Consider the following 12,452-nt stretch of genomic DNA (forward strand, 5'->3'; position numbering starts at 1 on the left):
GAGAGAGAGAGATAAGATTTGTGTGATTTAGTTACACAAGGTAATAACGTCTTTTTCTCAAGAATAATTAGAATGAGCACAAAGATAAGACTTTAATTGGAATGGGCTTTAGTTTTCAAATATTTAGGCATTAAGGCATTTTCCCAAAAAATAATAAACAAGTTACACATTACACTATTCGTGATATGATATTTCTCTAATTCCGATATTGTGGATATCGTTTTCATAGTCGAAAAAGAAAACAAATTTGTTAGGTTTGATAGGAGAATGTCCATCAACCCCACTTGGTTTGTCAATCATACTCAGGTCTATAAATATTGAATAGTGCCACCAAAGTTGGATTTGCTAAGAAAATGGCACCAATTAGTTTGCAATTTACATACCTTTAATTTGTACGTATGACGTCGGATTACAACTATCATATATAGTTTCATGAAAGTCACTCGATTAATAAGAAAGTAAAAGGCATTGCTCGAATGATCCATAATCCACTCAATTAGTCTTATTGAAGGATGAGGAAGCAAATGGAAGCTGTTTTCATATCCCCACAACGAAGAAAACGTTTCCTCATGCGTTATAGTCACTTTTCTAGTTTTCTCAAAGGCTATAATAATCAAGCTAGAAAGCTAAAGGTACTGAATCGAAACTCCAACGGCCGAAAATGAAAGTCGGAAGACTGGCCACGATCAGACCGTGCACATTGTTATCTCCCCAAACGTACGAACCTCCTCTCCCGCCAAATCAAGGTTTCCCGCCAACACAATCCCACCCAGACGCCACTCTCTCCTCTGCTCTGCAGAGTTACATCAACTCAGACAACCCTTCCCCAGGCCAAAAGATCCATGCCCACATTCTCAAATCCGGGTTCCGACCCAATAACAATGTCTCCATCAAGCTCCTCATCCTCCACCTGAAATCTGGGTCGTTGAAATACGCACGCTAGATTTTCAAGAATGGGAGAGTTGGATATGCGAGGCGTGTGTTTGACATGATGTTGGATAAGAATATCGTGTGTTCAACGTCGATGATTTCAGGGTACATGAGTCAAGGATCAGTGGAAGATGCTGAAGATATATTCCGGAGGACGGTTGAGAAGGATGTTGTGGTTGTTAATGCAATGATTAAAGGTTACAGCAAATCGGTTGGATCTGCTAAGAAGTCAATTGAGGTTTACATTGATATGCAGCGGTTGGATTTCCAACCCAATATCTCAACATTTGCTAGTCTTATCGGGGCATGCTCGGGGCTGGCAGCATTTGAAATTGGCCAACAAGTGCAATGCCAACTTATGAAGACCAACTTATTCGTGGATATAAAGATGGGAAGTGCCCTTTTAGACATGTACTCGAAATGTGGAAGAGTTGATGATGCACGGAGAGTTTTTGACCACATCCCTCAAAGAAATGTGTTTTCGTGGACGTCGATGATTGATGGTTATGGGAAGAATGGATATCCTGATGAAGCACTTGAGCTTTTCAGTGTAATGCAGAATACCAAATCAAACCCAATTTTGTCACATTGCTCAGTGCTCTCTCAGCTTGCGGACATGCTGGGCTGGTTGATAAGGGCCTTGAGATCTTCGAAAGCATGAAGAGGGACTACTCAATAACACCAACAATGGAGCATTATGCTTGTATGGTTGATCTCTTGGGAAGTGCTGGACGTTTGCGTCAAGCATGTGCATTTGCAAAGGGGATGCTTGTGAAGCCCAATTCCGATGTTTGGGCAGCTCTTCTTATTTCAAGTACAGTACATGGTGATATTGAGACGGCAAGGATAGCTTCCAATGAACTTTGTAAGCTGAATCCTAACAGTCGGCCAGGGGCATATGTTTCATTCTCTAATAATTTGGCAGCCGCCGGGAATTGGGACATTGTAAGCGAGCTTAGAGAGAAAATGAAGGATATCTAAAGATATTGGATGGAGTTTGGTTGGTACCGACAGTAATTGATGAATTTCTGAAAAGCTACTATGGACTAGAGGAGGTCACCGACTCACTGCAAACAAAATCTATGGTTGGTAGCGGGAAGATTTCGAAGCTGATGACTGCTCCAACGCAAGATAATGTGCAGGTTAGCAGGTAGCAAACAATCTATATGGATCCTGGAATTACTCTACAGCCATTGGTTCATGAAGTTTCGGACACACAAACGCAGTTAGATTGGCTCAGCTTGAAGAGCAAAATTTGAGATCGCTTCCTCTTAATTTGAGATACAGTAATCAAGTAGAGTAAGTCTATTCTTTGCCAGACTTATTCTGTTGGGGTGCAACAAGAAAGAATCTGAAGTCAGTAACTGTGGACTAATGCAGGCAGTAGTTCAAGCTTTTCACTCTCAAACTGGAGAATAGGTGCTATTAGCTCCATACTTAATCGACGGTCCCAAGTCTTAACCATTCCTTCATTAGCTCCATACGGCATCAGCAGCTCCTCTGTCGACATCATTATCACCCAAATTGATATTGAATTACATACATAGTTGAATTTTGATTTATATATAAAATTAATAATTTGCACGGTTGTTCATAAGTTCTTTTCTAAGGATACTTTGACTTGTTTTTAAGTGAAGGTGGCAGGCAGAGTAGACGTCTTTCTTTGGCCAACTAGTAGTTTGTATCCTCCGTCAAACATATTTATATATCCATCTTCCCTAGTTATTATCTTCAACATTATTCAATCATATCATATACTGAACCAGAAACCAAAGAAGAATCAAACTTTGCAACAACAGAGAAGCTATGAGCTGCTGTTGCGGTGAGGATTGCCGGCCTATAGGGTTTCTACTTGGCCTGCCCTTCGCCTTCGTTGCTCTGCTCCTCTCCGTTATCGGCGTGTTCATCTGGATTGTCGGGTTAGTTTCACTTTTATGTATTCCTTTGTTATAACTCAAATGGCTTCATATCATTGCAAGAATTTCGACTTGATGTTATTACAATGCTAAGCAGTTCTTATGTGTGATGCAGGTTGGCCTTGACTTGCATATGTCCATGCTGCTTGTGTGCGACGATCATAGTTGAGCTTGCTCTTTCGTTGGTGAAGGCTCCATTTACAATCATGAAGTGGTTCACATCCAAGATCCCTTGTTAGATTAGCGTTTTGTGATATTCTCATAGTTATGTCCCTCTTGTTCTGTAAATTCAATTTTTTTTTTTCGACAAAGTGTTCCGTAAATTCATTGATGTATGTAATATATGAAATTTGTGTTCCAATTAGTTCTTCATGGATCAGATTTTGCCATTTATGGATCAGATTTTGCCATTTATGTTCTGGTTAGTCAACTAGGCCATAGGAGAGATTGAGAGAAGCTGAAGTGGACATAAAAAACTAAAGAAACTGTATGGGGGTGTTGCGAGAATCGAACTCGCGACCTCTCGCACCCGAAGCGAGAATCATACCACTAGACCAAACACCCTCATTGCTTAAACGTCTGGATTAAAACAAAATATAGCCAAAGACAACGATTATTACATCTGGAATGCTGGAACTATGGATGGTCGACTAACGGAAACCAGCTACATTCAATTGGGAGATTAGGTGTCTAAAGTCTAAACTCACATGCAAGTATGCCCAAGAACATGCAGTACCCTTTGTTTAGGGACATTTCACTCTAGCCCACCAAGATAGACAAAAGAAACATATGAGCTCAAATCAACCGGAGCATTTAAGGCTATTGTTTGGCACAAGGCCCACAACCATCCACAAAGGTCTAACCGCCTTTTAGCAACATGACGGAACATGTTAAGAAGACATGAAGGCTGATCGTACATTTCTCCATCACTCATGCAACACATAATTAGAGCATTTCTCATGCACCAAATTCCTGAACCTTCCTAGGTAGTGGCGTAGCTAGCTAGGGCCGAGAGGGTTCAATTGGATGAAGATTGGTTGTTAATAGAATGAATTATAAACCGACCATTCTCCTTTGAGAAATTCTTAATTAATCATAAATATTCTTTAACACCAATGGAATGAAATAAAAATTATCTCATTGAATACTTAATCCAAATTAATACAAATTGTGTCAATGGTTTCTTACCATATTAATATGTACTTTGATGTTTTAATTTTCATTTCTTTTGTTTTTTCTTTACAAATAAGCTTTTTTTTTTTTTTAGGAATGACGTACGACGTTGTATTTAGTAAAGGAGAAAAATTACATACATATGACTTACCTTGGAAGGGCCACGTAAGAATCAAGCCATGACCCTAGAGTAATCAAATCTAATCAACCAATCAAAATTTGAAAAAAAACCAAACGAAATCCGAAACGAAAAAAAAACACAAAATGTAGAAACAAAAGACTAACACTAGGAAACTAGCTTATTAGAGAATGATAGCTCTAAGACTGCCCTACACATAGGGAGTGCCCCCAGAGCCCACAGTCGCAGAACCTCCAGAAGAGTCTTTTACACATAAGACAACAAAATAAGAATTGGGCCCAGACAAAGGCCCAGGCCCAAGACCAACGCCTTTCCCCTTCCTTCCTCCTCCAACCTGCAACCACTGTCTGTGGCAGCCACCCTCTAACATTTGACAACCACCCATCAGCCTCTAATAGCCATCCTTGACCTATCATCGACACCCTGAGTCCGGCCAGAGTCACTACTGCAACCTTCACCACTAAACTCAGAGCCTCAGAATGCATATCCCAATCCCCGAGTTCCTTTGACAACGAAACCCTAGCATGCCCCAATCCTAAACCGACAAGCGATGGACCAGATTTCCACTGCAGCTTTAGACGTTGTCCCACGTGCAAAACCGCTAGCTCGACCACTGTAGCAGCCTCCATCGAAAACGGAACCAGATCCCAGCTAGCATTTGGCCAAACCCATAGCCCCGACGCACTGCCATCGGAATCCGCCACCCAGCCACCCCCACCTAGAGACAAGCATACCTGCCAACCACACCCGAAGCCAAGTCGACCCCAGCTCCTTGTGCGTGCCATCATTTATGCAGCCCACGTCGTGCCATTGTGTTGCTTACTCCCAATACATGGTCTTTGTCATCAGTGCATGCACCCTTGTGCTCCCAAGGCTCGCATCGTATCGGACCCTAGGGTGATAGAGATATTACACGGTTTACACCCTTCCGCTAGACCCTTGCAATGCATCTTACTGGACCCTTTACGGACCCTTAGGTGCATAGGTGATGTGCACCCTACTGTGCACCCTTGCCGCGCACCCTGATGGATCCTTGCCGAACCATGGGGTGCCTAAGTGTTGCGCACCCTGACCATGCACTTTGTTGGACCCTTGTAGGACTTTAGGGTGCCTAAGTGTTGTGCCATTCCTCTTCGCTCAAGAGCTATCCCTCCCGGAGAGATGAATCCACTACTCCACGCCAAAGCATGGTCGAGGCCGAGAAACACCAACGCCACCACCGATCACAACCATACATCACGAGCACCACCCTCCCCAGAGCGTCGTCGCCAGTCATGAACCCTAGGGTTTAGAGAAAAAGTGCTCTGCAGAAGCCGGAGGCACAACATCACGTATATTTCTTTACAAATAAGCTAAATAGAAGCAACACATTAATGTTTGTCATGCATTATGGATTGACACTGAAGAAAAAGTAACACATTATTTTCAATATTAATCGTGCATGATATGAAATTTCAGAGTTTATTTTAGATGATTATTTACTAGTCTTTTTAGGAACAATGTTCATTACGAATTTGTATATAACAAACAGTTGAAATTATTTGTGTTACTTTTTAAAATAAAACTATGTCATTGCTAGAGAGTGACTGAGAATGAATTTAGTTTCTTAGTCAATAAACCTTCACCATTCTAAGTGAGATTTCTGGCTACGCCACTGCTCCTAGGCTACGCCACTGCTCCTAGGCTTTAGGTTTTAGGCTTTGCTATTGAGTTTTGGGGCTTAAAATCACCATTTTAGATAAATTTTCGGTTTGGTAAAATCTTAAAACGTGTTTCTTTAGAACTTTTTAGTTTAAATAACCACAATTTTAGAAAGCAGGTTATATGTTGCTTATTCAGAACTAAATTTTTGAAAAATTTAAGTTTTTAAACCACAATACCAAACAAAACCACTGTCAAAAGGGTTACAGAAAAAAAGTTTGGCGCATTCAAAACCAACAATAAACCTGGGTTTAATAGTTTTTGGTTCGCCGGGTGACCTTAAAAAAGCCGCATCGCATGCCTCGTGCCCAATGGACTCACCGGATTAAGAGCGGGGAAGATGATTGGACCGGGCCCGTTCCAATCCACAATCAAGGTCCAACCAAGCTTTTGTCCAGAAAGTCTGTTGTTTTTAGTCAAAAAGTCATCAAACCGAAACACAGACGGCTACAATTCAGAGGCGCAAACCAGCAATCATCTCTGGTTTTGGTCTATTCCACTTTCCTTTGTTTCGGCTTTGAACCTTTCATTCTTCCCTGTTCTCTATTCCCAACTCTCCAATAAAATCAACTTCCCACCTCAACAGCATTATTCTAATACTAACAATCAAAGTATCAAACCCACATCCAGACATTTCTTACCTCCTTTCTCTAGAAAACACCACCTTTTTCAACCCTCCAACACTTTTAAACCAAACCCACAGTTTCCTAAACCAACACTAACCCAGAGCTTTGATCCCTGTCTTTATATACATAAGCATAAACCGCTAAAACCCCAGAACCCTTAAATCAGCAACACACACTTTGATCAGAACTTCTTAAACATATGGAACCTTGTACAGACATCGGCGCAACGCCTCGGCCCACTTCAGCTCCGCTTCCGGTGGTCCCCGCCGCCTGCAGCGGCACTCTGGGCCGATACCTGGCTCGCCGGCTCGTCGATATCGGCGTTCATGACGTGTTCTCCGTCCCCGGCGACTTCAACTTGACTCTCTTGGACCACCTGATCGCTGAACCCGAGCTCAACCTCATCGGCTGCTGCAACGAGCTCAACGCCGGGTACGCCGCCGACGGCTACGCGCGCGCCAGGGGCGTCGGCGCGTGTGTCGTCACTTTCACCGTTGGTGGGCTCAGCGTCTTGAACGCTATCGCCGGTGCTTGCAGTGAGAATTTGCCGGTGATTTGTATCGTTGGCGGGCCCAACTCCAATGATTACGGGACTAATCGGATCCTCCACCACACCATCGGGTCGCCCGATTTCTCTCAGGAGCTCCGGTGCTTCCAAACTGTGACTTGTTACCAGGTAGAAAGCACCACAGCTTAGACAGTAGAGTGCTGTTCTCAAGCTCTAAAATATCTATAAAATTTTCGATTTTTTTTTCTGTAGTAATTTTAAAGTGAATGATGTTCTTTAATTCTCGATATTCGATATTTTGTTTATTACATTGTTGTATCATGTTCTAAAGGTGTATAATTTAATGTTGTTGAAGTCATGTTTGTTCATTTTGATAGGCAGTGGTGAATAATTTGGAAGATGGGCATGAGCTTATCGACACGGCAATTTCGACAGCATTGAAGGAGAGCAAGCCGGTGTACATCAGCATAAGTTGTAATTTGCCTGCAATTCCTCACCCCACGTTTGGTAGAGACCCTGTTCCCTTCTTTCTTGAGCCAAAAGTAAGCAATCCGTTAGGGTTGGAGGCAGCTGTTGAAGCAACTGCTGCTTTCCTGAACAAGGCAGTGAAGCCTGTGCTTGTTGGTGGGCCCAAGCTAAGAGTGGCAAAGGCTCAGAAGGCCTTTGTGGAGCTTGCAGATGCTAGTGGGTACCCGTTAGCAGTTATGCCTTCCGGTAAGGGTATGGTGCCGGAGCACCACCCACATTTCATTGGGACTTATTGGGGTGCTGTGAGCACTAGTTTCTGTGGAGAGATTGTGGAGTCTGCAGATGCTTATGTTTTTGCTGGCCCGATTTTTAATGATTATAGCTCTGTTGGGTACTCCTTGCTGATCAAGAAGGAGAAGGCAATTATTGTGGAGCCAAATCGTGTGACCATTGGGAATGGTCCATCATTTTGCTGGGTTTTCATGGGTGACTTCTTGAGTGCATTAGCCAAGAAGCTGAAGAAAAACAGTACCGGTATGGAGAACTACCGCAGAATTTTTGTTCCCCCAGGAATGCCTCTGAAAGCTCAGAAAGATGAACCTCTTAGAGTAAATGTTCTATTTAAGCACATTCAGGTTAGTTAAGAAGCAGCAGTATTATTTCTTCTTTATCCATGTTGTGTTTGTGGTTATTGTATTGAGACTAAGAATGTTTGTTTTGTTAATTGAACTTGTTTACAGGATATTGTCACCCCAGAAACTGCCATAATTGCCGAAACTGGTGACTCATGGTTCAATTGTCAGAAGCTCCGCCTCCCTGAGAATTGTGGGTAAGTTGTGATTTTCCCTGAGACAATTCCATTATACAGTATCAAGTACAACTGTTTGTAAATGTGTACATGAAGAAGGTGTCCAACCAGTTGTATCAACTTTATTCAGGTATGAATTCCAGATGCAGTATGGATCTATTGGGTGGTCAGTGGGTGCTACTCTCGGCTATGCTCAGGGTGCCAAAGATAAACGTGTAATTGCTTGCATTGGTGACGGGAGTTTCCAGGTTAGTTATATCTGATCATAACAGCATAAAATTGCAATGCTACATTAAAAGAAATGAGGATAGTGACCCTATTGTCCATATCTGCTACTGTGACTAATATTTATGTTCACAAGTATAGCTCTTTTGTTCAGTATACTAACTGAAATACTGAATTGGGAATGAGGTGTGGTAGAGTTCAACACAATTTGAAGAGAGTGGAACTTGACTTAAAATAGGTCATGTTCTAGACATTCTAGATATATGGCATATGGTTGGTAAATAGCATATCTCTTTCATTTCAGGTAACTGCCCAGGACATTTCAACAATGATCCGATGTGGACAGAATACCATCATATTTCTTATCAACAACGGAGGCTATACAATCGAAGTAGAGATTCATGATGGACCATATAATGTCATTAAGAACTGGGATTATACTGGTCTTGTTGATGCAATCCACAATGGTGAAGGCAAATGCTGGACTACCAAGGTTGGCACTGAGCACATTGGAAACAACTTTCTTATCCTTGTATTTAGGCTAAAATGGGGCATAATGATTACTCAATTTATTTTATTAGCTGTCGAGGCTTGTCAAAGTTCTCTTTTCTTGAATTGACAGATGATAGTTTGTCTAAATTCAGGTTCGTACCGAGGAGGACTTAACGGAAGCAATTGCGAAAGCAACAGGGGAGCACAAGGACAGCTTATGCTTCATCGAAGTGTTTGTGCACAAAGATGACACTAGCAAAGAGCTTCTGGAATGGGGATCCCGAGTTTCAGCTGCTAACAGCCGACCTCCAAATCCTCAGTAGTGGATCGGAGCTGAAAGAGTCAAAGTTGGAAGATCCGAATTTTGAAGCTGAGAAGCTAGTAATGTTGTAAATAGAAATAAGAGAAATGGAGACAGGGCAGCAGGGCTGACATCTTACCAATAACTTCCATTCTCCTCTCTGTTGGGACACTGATTATTCTAGTTGTATTGTATGTATATTCACATCCACTCAATGGCTACCGGTCTTACTTGTCATCCAAGGTAAATAGTATCGAGTTCAAATGCATGTAGCTAAACTGTATTCTGCAAGAGCTAATAACTGTTGGACACTTGGACTCTGTTTCTTCTTCTAATGCTCTTAAATTTGGCACTATTATTCTTGTTGCAATAAATAATTTGCAATCGGGTTTCCTTTTCTAAATTCAAATTTACCGATGCTTATGTCTCTGATTTTATTTCAGACACAGCACTATTTAACTTTATTTCTGCATAAAGATACCATCTCTATGCAGCAACCTTAATGCAGTCCCCTTCTTTTCACAACTCTACCTTGTACTTCAATGTCTTGTTTTACAGTTCGAAATCTGAGAGAAATCTCATTCAATGGTTTCATCTTCTTCACCATATTTGATGAACCTCCTCTTACTAACAGTCTTCATCCCACGAGCATTTGGGTGCTACAACTCATTCTTCAGCTTTAATGATTCGATTATTGATACTGGCAACAACTTATATATCAGCTCCAATAACAGTTATTTCCACTACTTCTTTCCTCCATATGGGGAGACCTACTTTCGTCAACATATATGGTACACAGTGTGGGTGACTCTGTTTCTTAGTACTTATCTCTCTTACTTACAGATTGCAATAAACTCCTCTCCAGCTTCCTAGTTCTTGTGGAAAAGATTGGAGGGAGACGATTAATTAGAACGATTCGTTGTTGGCATGGAGAAAAATAGAACAGGTTCAAACATATGTACCGTAAGTGATAAAAGAAATCTCTTCAACCATCAGTAAGTCTCTCAAAAGTTAGGATCATAGTTGCTACAAGTGTACAAAGTCCTGTAATTCTGGTGTCTGTATTGCTTTGCAGGAGTTACTCGAGCTTGGGGTAATGACACTTGTGGTACCTCTCAACTTTATAATCTGTTACCTTCCCATTTACCTTACAAAATATCAGATTCAGACGAAACAAAATAACTCTTCCACAGGTTGTATTAATTGGTTAAACAGGTTTGTTGAATACAGCAGTGATCAGTTTCAAATAGAACTAAATCGATTCACTTCACCCTGATGTCACCATCATTCATGCAGATCATTACAATGATCACTAAATCATGCAACCACCAGCCTAAACCCGGCCTCCTAATTATACTTAAAAAGTAGAAGCTCTTACAGAACTGGACGAATTTCGTTAAAGTAGAACTCTTACAGAACTGCCATAGCCTCGTACAAAACTGGAAGAGTATCATTACAATAGAACTCTTCAAAACTGGAAGAATGTCATTACAGTAGAACACTCTTCAAAACCGGAAATCTATTGAACGGTTCAATTCGAACCTAGTTCAGATGTTCAGTTCTTTATAAAGAACCAGCCAGTATTCATCGAGCACTTACACTCAATAAACTTCTACGGTCTCGTGATCATCATCATCACTTCTTTCTTACTTCAAATGGCTTTAATAAGAGGAGACATTCTAGTTGTCTTGTTCATCCTCAGCCTGCAAGTGCCTTGCACTCGATCAGTATCGCAGGCCACATTGTCCCGCTCATTCAACTACGCCAACATTGTCAAGACGTTCGAGCAATGGACGGCGAAGCGCGGCCGCGTCTACTCCAACGGCCAGGAGAAGAGCCGGCGTTTCGCAATCTTCAGGGCCAACATGGACTACGTCCACAAGTTCAACAAGCATGAGAAGAAAACTTACCAGCTAGGCCTCAATCATTTTTCAGACATTACGGATGAAGAAATCCTCGGACGTCAGCAGACTGGATTCGAAAGAATGGCCACCTCCTCAACCTCGTTCAAGTACCAAAACGAGTCTGACGCCGATAATATCCCCGCCAGCATTGACCGGAGGAAACACAGAGCCGTCACCCCTGTAAAAAACCAAGCGTAAGCTCCTTAATTGTATATCATCTGATCAGAAACAGGGGAACTTTATGTTTTTTACTTTTACTAATTTTATACATGTGTATCTAGGTTGTTGTTGGGCATTTTCAGCCGTGGCAGCTGTGGAGGGGATAATCAAATTACGAACTGGTCAGTTGATGCCATTATCAGAGCAACAGCTTGTGGACTGCAGTAGAGACATTTACAACAACGGTTGCAAAGGTGGTAACATGATACGTGCATTCCAATACATTCAGGAAAATGGTGGAATTAGTAGCGAAGAATGTCACCGATATACAGCCATGGAAGGAGCATGCGACCAGAACAAGGAAAACCAACATGCTGCCAAAATAACTGGATACAAACAAGTGCCTCTATCAAGGAAAGGATTAATTACAAAACACCACCCACTGTGATGTTATTTTCATTTTCATACCTAACTATCAAAATGCTAACGGAATGAAACTTCGTGTATAAAAATACAAGTTTTTGATAGTTAGGTATGAAAATAAAAATAGCATCATGGTTCGGGTGGTGTTTTGTAATTAATCCTAAAGGAAAAGATTTTCTGTACTATTCAAGTGGAGTGTTTTCTGGCGATTGTGGAACCAGCCTTACCCACGCAGTTACAGTAATCGCCTCTGGAAAAACTGAAGATGGCATCGATTACTGGTTACTGAAAAATTCATGGGGAGACCACTGGGGTGAAAATTGATGCATGAGAATTCTTCGAAATGCAAGTTCCCCGGAAGGTCACTACAGCCTTGCGACGTATGCTTCCTATCCAACAACTACAAGTGAAATTCATAACTCCAGAAGTGTACGTTTTTCCATTTACCCTCGGGTTATTACCCTTTGTTGGCTCTGTCTTTATTTTCTTTGGTAGCTAGGGTGGTTTGTTCATTGAATCTTGTACTATTATTTCATTCCCAAAAGAGTTTTTTGTTTTTTTTATTTTTTTTATTTGGAATAAGAGAAGAGAAATTTTATTAACACATCTTTGTAACGCTAGATACACATCTTTTTTTTTTACTATAAATTATGTAATTAAGACTTTGTGAGTACGTAAA

At 41.4% G+C, this 12,452-nt stretch overlaps 3 protein-coding genes, 1 non-coding gene and 1 pseudogene across 4 annotated transcripts; 4 read left to right on the top strand and 1 right to left on the bottom strand.

Annotated features, from left to right (window-relative positions):
- Positions 1-661: 661 nt before the first annotated feature.
- LOC101308270 lies at positions 662-1,951 on the top strand (annotated as a pseudogene).
- A 712-nt stretch (positions 1,952-2,663) lies between these two features.
- Positions 2,664-3,217, top strand: LOC101314351. Its single transcript, XM_004293877.1, has 2 exons — positions 2,664-2,849; positions 2,962-3,217. Exons 1-2 carry the CDS (start codon positions 2,737-2,739, stop codon positions 3,083-3,085), a joined length of 237 nt encoding a protein of 78 aa, XP_004293925.1. The 5' UTR covers positions 2,664-2,736; the 3' UTR covers positions 3,086-3,217.
- Positions 3,218-3,338: 121 nt separating this feature from the next.
- TRNAP-CGG lies at positions 3,339-3,410 on the bottom strand. The gene has a single exon. It is a non-coding gene; the product is annotated as a tRNA-Pro (tRNA).
- Positions 3,411-6,674: 3,264 nt separating this feature from the next.
- Positions 6,675-9,687, top strand: LOC101314636 (pyruvate decarboxylase isozyme 1-like). The gene is made up of 6 exons (XM_004293878.1): positions 6,675-7,161; positions 7,371-8,096; positions 8,202-8,290; positions 8,400-8,517; positions 8,799-8,987; positions 9,139-9,687. Exons 1-6 carry the CDS (start codon positions 6,685-6,687, stop codon positions 9,307-9,309), a joined length of 1,770 nt encoding a protein of 589 aa, XP_004293926.1. The 5' UTR covers positions 6,675-6,684; the 3' UTR covers positions 9,310-9,687.
- Positions 9,688-10,942: 1,255 nt separating this feature from the next.
- Positions 10,943-11,578, top strand: LOC101308558 (fruit bromelain-like). Its single transcript, XM_004295524.1, has 2 exons — positions 10,943-11,385; positions 11,473-11,578. Exons 1-2 carry the CDS (start codon positions 10,943-10,945, stop codon positions 11,576-11,578), a joined length of 549 nt encoding a protein of 182 aa, XP_004295572.1.
- The last annotated feature ends 874 nt before the right edge of the window (positions 11,579-12,452 follow it).

This window comes from Fragaria vesca, linkage group LG3 (genome assembly GCF_000184155.1).
Source record: "Fragaria vesca subsp. vesca linkage group LG3, FraVesHawaii_1.0, whole genome shotgun sequence".
NCBI classification, from domain to species: domain Eukaryota; kingdom Viridiplantae; phylum Streptophyta; class Magnoliopsida; order Rosales; family Rosaceae; genus Fragaria; species Fragaria vesca.